This window comes from Saccopteryx leptura, chromosome 4 (genome assembly GCF_036850995.1).
Source record: "Saccopteryx leptura isolate mSacLep1 chromosome 4, mSacLep1_pri_phased_curated, whole genome shotgun sequence".
Classification (NCBI taxonomy): domain Eukaryota; kingdom Metazoa; phylum Chordata; class Mammalia; order Chiroptera; family Emballonuridae; genus Saccopteryx; species Saccopteryx leptura.
The window spans coordinates 212,842,679-212,848,264 of record NC_089506.1 but is presented as its reverse complement, the minus strand read 5'-3'; the positions used below and the strand labels follow the sequence as shown (position 1 = coordinate 212,848,264).

Sequence of the window (5,586 nt, the reverse complement as noted above, 5' to 3'; positions counted from 1 at the left end):
GCGTAGCCACCAAGCGTGGAATAGTAAAGGCTTTATTCAGTACAGAGCGTTTCTCGGACGAGATTCACTGGCCTGGGAGATGGAGGTCAGGAAAATCGCACATGGAGAGACCGCGTGGGTAAATTTAAAGGGTTCCTCTAGGGAAGTCGGGCTAATACGACGTAGCAAAATCTCACTGGCTGACAGTCAGTAGCTTTTTTCCCCAGGACTCCTAGGAAATTTCTTTTGGCACGCTTGGTTGTGGGCGGTCCTAGCCAAAGTTCGCGGGCCTGGGTTCCCCACGTGACCATCCTCCATTATCCACCGACCTTACAGTGGGGACCCCCACCCATTGGTCCCAGAAGCAACACTAAGGCAGTGAGGAAGGTCCCAGCAAGGCCTGGAGAGGAGCTTCTGTCCTCTGGGGCTGAGCTCTGGATCGTGCTGAGAATCCATGTGGTGTAGACACTGACGTTGGCGTAAACACCTGGCCTCTTGGGGAGGCCACAGTCCGACCCCCAGCTCACTACCCCTGCCTGGGTCCAGACGCCGTCAATGTCACAGACCAGGGGGCCTCCGGAGTCACCCTGGGGAGAAAGAAGAAGTCCAGAAGTGGAGGGCCGGAGAATCAAGTGCCCAGGGAGAGCCACCCTCCTTCCACGGGGGAGTGAGGCCTGCAGGGTGCCCAGTCCCACCCCTTCCCTCCAGAGCCGCTGGCCAGCTCTCGTGGACAGAGCATCGGTAGCTTGGATGTTTCTGGAAAGCAGCAGTAGGGTTGGCCAGTTTGGAAATTAGGGACAAAATCCCTGGCAGCCTGATCAGGCGGTGGCACAGTGGATAGAGCATTGGACTGGGATGCAGAGGACCCGGGTTCGAGACCCCGAGGTCGCCAGCATGAGTGCGGTCTCATCGGGTTTGAGCAAAAGCTCACCAGCTTGGACCCAAGGTCGCTGGCTCGAGCGAGGGGTCACTCGGTCTGCTGTAGCCCCCCAGTCAAGGCACATATGAGAAATCAATCAATGAACAACTAAGGAACTGCAACAAAGAATTGATGCTTCTCATCTCTCTCCCTTCCTGTCTGTCTGTCCCTAGCTGTCCCTCTCTGACTTTCTGTCTCTGCCACACACACACACACACAAAAATCCCTGGCAGGTGGAATACGCAATGTGATGGAAACACCCTATTCTCTGCATAAAACTGTTTTTCAGAGTAGGGGGTCAGAGGAGCACTTTGGTGTTGCTAATAGTACTGTTTGCTTCATTTTGATGAAAATATGTTTGAGATAAAATTTAAGAGGCAATGGGAGATAAAGTATGTTTTGTTTATAAGAGCAGACAAGGAAAAGCAAGACCATCCCAGCTCAGAAGTGACCTGCTTCGTCGGAAAACTGGTTCAAAGCCTTTGAGTGTTATTTTTAGGAAAGAAAAAAGAAAGTTCTGGCCCCAAAGGAAAAGCTTTAAGGAGAGGGATATGTCACAGTTTGCTAAAGCTCACTTGCAGGTCTGATAATATTTATATATTCGAAATGAAGACAGAGTTTAGGAACATTTTTTTCCTTTTTGAATTGACGCTTGTAGTTTAAAAACTGTTGCCCTCGTCTGCCCTGGGGCCCCCACTGGGGGTGCTTGCTCACCCTGCAGGCGTCCTTCTGGCCCTTCTCGAAGCCGGCACACAGCATGTCCTCCAGGATGATGGGCTGCTGGCTGGGGACCACGGAATTCTCATGGTAGTAGGTGTCACAGGTCTGGGTGTCAATGAGGGGCAGCCGCAGCTCCTTCAGGGTGAAGGGTGGAGGGAGTGCTGGGGTAGGGAGCAGAGAGCAGAGCTCAGATGTGACACGAGGGCCTACTGGCTCTCTCTCGGCTGGCTTGCCCACACTTTGATGGATTAATGACGAGACGTCTTTTTGGCCTGACCAGGCAGTGGTACAATAAATAGAGCATCGGACTGGGACGCAGAGGAGCCAGGTTCAAAACCCCGAGGTCGCTGGCTCGAGTGCAGGCTCATCCGGCTTGAGCATGGGGTCGCTGGCTTGGGCAAGGGATCATAGACATGAATGACCCCATGGTCACTGGCTTGAGCCCAAAGGTTGCTGGCTTGAGCCCAAGGTTGCTGGCTTGAGCAAGAGGTCACTCGGTCTGCTATAGCCCCCCAGTCAATGCACATATGAGAAAGCAATCAATGAACAACTAAGGTGCCACAACGAAGAATTGATGCTTCTCATCTCTCTCCCCTCCTGTCTGTCTGTCCCTTTCTCTGTCACTCACACACACACACACACACACACACACACACACTTTTTGTGTGTCACTCCTCTGTTCCCCAAGGAAGAGGAACCTGTGTTTGTGTTCAGGAAACCCCAATGAACACGCCAGCATGGCAAGGTGAGCCTGTGTTTAACACTCAGAACACCAGGAAGACACTTTCTCTTCCTCCCCTAAGCAGGGCATGCACAGAGGTGTGGCGGGCCCCTCGACCCCCAGTCCCTGGGCAGAGGAGCGGCATGGACACACCATAGGGGCTGAGGAAAAGCTGGGGCCCAGTTTTAGGGCCTGGCTCTGGCTGTGGACTGTGGTCAAGTCATTTCCACCAAACGCCCCTTATTCTTGCTGGCTTTCCAAGAGTCAGGTCCCAAGTGGCTTGACTAGTGCCCCTCAAAACTTCATGTCCACCTGGAACCTCAAAATGTGACCTTATTTGGAAACAGAGGCTTTGCAGATGTAACTAGTTAGGATGAGGTCAGACTGGTTTAAGGTGGGAGTGTGTGTATGTCTGTGTGTGACAGAGAAAGGGACAGACAGGAGGGGAGAGAGATGAGAAGCATTAATTCTTTGTTGCGGCATTTTAGTTGTAAACAGGCAGAGAATGAGGAGACACAAGGACATGGCCCAGAAAGACAGAGGCAGAGAGTAGGTGATACAGCCATCAGCCAAGGAGCCACTGGGAGAGGCAGGAAGGATCTCCTCTAGAGCTTCAGAAGGGAGGGAGGCCCCGTGACACCTTGGTTTCAGATTTCCAGCCTTAAGGACTGGGAGAGAATGAATTCCTGTTGCCTTAAGCCACCCAGTTTGTGGTCATGTGTTATGGTAGCCCAGGACACTAATCTGAGGTGATATTACAAACATGATGATAGTGACCACCGACCATAGTTGCTGATCAATATTGAGAACTCACTCTTGCACGGCCCTGCTAGAAATGCCTAAAATACGTCATTCCATGTAACCCTTCCATAGGCCCCGTGAGGTTGGCACTTGAGAGCTCCACTTGCCAGAGGAGGAGACCACAACCTGGCAAGGCTAGGGGAGGTCACTCAGCCAGGGTGAGGCCCGGCAGTCAGGTTCTGACCCAGACCAGTGTGGCCAGGGGGGAGGGGTGAATTCAGTGAATTCACGCCCGTCAGAACGGTCTGGGCCTGGCATGAATCCCTTGGTTATCGGATGCTGGGCGGATGGATCAGAGAGCCCAAGGTGGGGTGGGGCTGGCAGGCTGCTTCTGCATTGGCTGAGGTTGTGCCAATGAGTGCGGGTTCCATGCCCGGCCTGCGTGAGGCTGGTGGCGGGTGCAGCTGGCCCTACGGAGCATGTCAGGACAGACCCCACGGAGTCACTCCCCGCCCCCACCCCACCCCACCCCACTCCACTTTGAGTGTCCTTACGTAGATTCGTGTTGATGTTCCCCCAGCCAGTGACCCAGCACCAGGTGCCATGACCCAGTGGGTCTCTGGGTTTGGGGAGGCAGACTGGAAGGATGAGGTCACTGAAGTTGACGGGGGAGGTCAGCTGCACCAGGGCGATGTCCCCCCTGTTGTGCACCTCCGTGTAGTTCGGGTGGGTGATGACCTGGGCCACAGCCCGGAGCTCCCGAGGCTCCCCGGCCTGGGGGTAGGAGGAGATGGTGCCCAGCAGCACAAAGTAGGCAGACAGCGGCTGGTTCCTGGGGCCAAAAGTCAAAGTGGTCTTGAGGTTTGCCCGGTTCCATGGGCAAAGGCTAAGGACAGCCTTAATTCTGAGGGTCTCAACATTGCACAAGGATTATTTTTTGCAAGATGAGCACATGTCAACAATGACAAACACCTTGTTTAATCCACAAGCAACCCTGCTAGGTGCCCCATTCTCTCTCTGTTTGGTGGGAGGTGAAGTCACCTGTTTAAATGCTGCCCAGCTGGTAAGCAGTGGACTTGAGACCTTGAATTTTCCAGGGATAGCCTGATGTGGGAGCTTTTGGTTTCGGGAAATGAAAACTTTCTTGGGAGGGCCAGGGCTGAGTCTATCTCCTCCTCCACTTACTCCCTAGTGCCCAGCCTGGGGACCGGGGTAATCCTGAGTGAGTGAGAGCTTAGGAGGACACATACCTGGCCAGTCTCCTGCTCAGGCTTCTGTTCAAATGGGGAAGGGAGGGTGTCAGGGAGGGGTGAAGGGCAGGTCCCAGCAGGCCCTGGCCCAGACCCTCACCGGTCAAAGCAGTGGGCTGCAGTCAGCACCCAGTCTTCCGTGAGCAGGGAGCCCCCGCACACATGCTGTTCATACTCCCTCAGGCTGACCTGCCACGGCCACTGGCCTGGCTGAGCATCCTGCCCTGACACAATCCGGCCTGCTGCTGATGGGCGTCCACACACTGCAGGGTGAGATGGTGGGCTGGGTCAGATGAGGTTCCCTCGGAGCTGCCCTCGCCCTGCAGACCCACCCTCATTTATCCCTGCCCTTTGGGGGCTGACATCTTCTCTCTGAGGCAGGACCCGCCCTTTATGGGAGGCCTTTGATCCTGGGGGGAGGTGCATGCACACCAGCCAAGTTGGGGGAAACAGGGCCTGGGGACCTGGGGACCTGGATTGCTCAACCCAGATTAGTGGGAAGTATGGTCAGACCGGCTGGGCGGGGCTCTTGGGGAGGGTCTGAATGCAGTGCAGTGAACGCGCTACACACTGGGCCTGGCAGGGAGGGTTCGCTGGAAGCCATGAAGGTGCATAGCCTGGGGGTCGGGTGGGGTGGATGCCAGCCCCCAGCATCTAGGTTCCTTAGAGCAGTGGTCCCTGACCTTTTTTGGGCCACGGACCGGTTTAATGTCAGAAAATATTTTCATAGACTGGCCTTTAGGGTGGGACGGATAAATGGATCACGTGACCGAGACAAGCGTCAAGAGTGAGTCTTAGATGGATGTAACAGAGGGAATCTGGTCATTTTTAAAAAATAAAACATTGTTCAGACTTAAATATAAATAAAACAGAAATAATGTAAGTTATTTATTCTTTTTCTGTGGACCAGTACCAAATGGCCCACAAACCGGTACCAGGCCACGGCCCGGGGGTTGGGGACCACTGTCTTAGAGGACATGCCCAAGGTTATCAGGGGCAGCGCTGGGGTTACATACCTCTCTATCTATCCCCACAAACCCAGGCTCTCTCTCCTGCAGTGCCTGTCTCCCCACCCCGGTACTTGTCCTACCTGAGTCCAGGTTTATTGCTCTGGCATTTGTCAGGAAGAGGTTGACCGTGAGAGCTGGAGGGCTTCCCTGGAGGATTTGCAGGAGGAGGAAGAACAGGATGGCCATGAGGGCTAGCTCCAAGGTACCTTGCTGTTGCCACTTCCGGATCGGCTTTTGGGGTCAGAG

The 5,586-nt window shown here is 54.4% G+C and overlaps 1 protein-coding gene across 2 annotated transcripts; it reads right to left on the bottom strand.

Annotated features, from left to right (window-relative positions):
• Positions 1–5,586, bottom strand: LOC136403734 (serine protease 33-like). Of its 2 annotated transcripts, XM_066382835.1 has the most exons (6): positions 5,421–5,586; positions 4,431–4,593; positions 4,331–4,354; positions 3,635–3,912; positions 1,613–1,779; positions 1–566 (listed from the first exon to the last, which is right to left on the bottom strand). In XM_066382835.1, the coding sequence occupies exons 1-6, from the start codon at positions 5,524–5,526 to the stop codon at positions 297–299; spliced, it is 1,008 nt and encodes a 335-aa protein (XP_066238932.1). In that variant the 5' UTR covers positions 5,527–5,586; the 3' UTR covers positions 1–296. The 2 variants fall into 2 exon arrangements, with proteins under 2 accessions (XP_066238932.1, XP_066238933.1); XM_066382836.1 differs by lacking the exon at positions 4,331–4,354 and having other exon boundaries at positions 5,421–5,585.

Excerpts from the sequence above, each read along its gene's own strand:
- LOC136403734 (XM_066382835.1), bottom strand. The coding sequence starts at position 5,526 with ATGGCCATCCTGTTCTTCCTCCTCCTGCAAATCCTCCAGGGAAGCCCT. Across the intron at positions 3,913-4,330 it reads CTGAGCAGGAGACTGGCCAG|GAACCAGCCGCTGTCTGCCT; the intron begins GTATGTGTCCTC and ends TTTTGGCCCCAG. Across the intron at positions 567-1,612 it reads GCCAGAAGGACGCCTGCAGG|GGTGACTCCGGAGGCCCCCT; the intron begins GTGAGCAAGCAC and ends CTTTCTCCCCAG.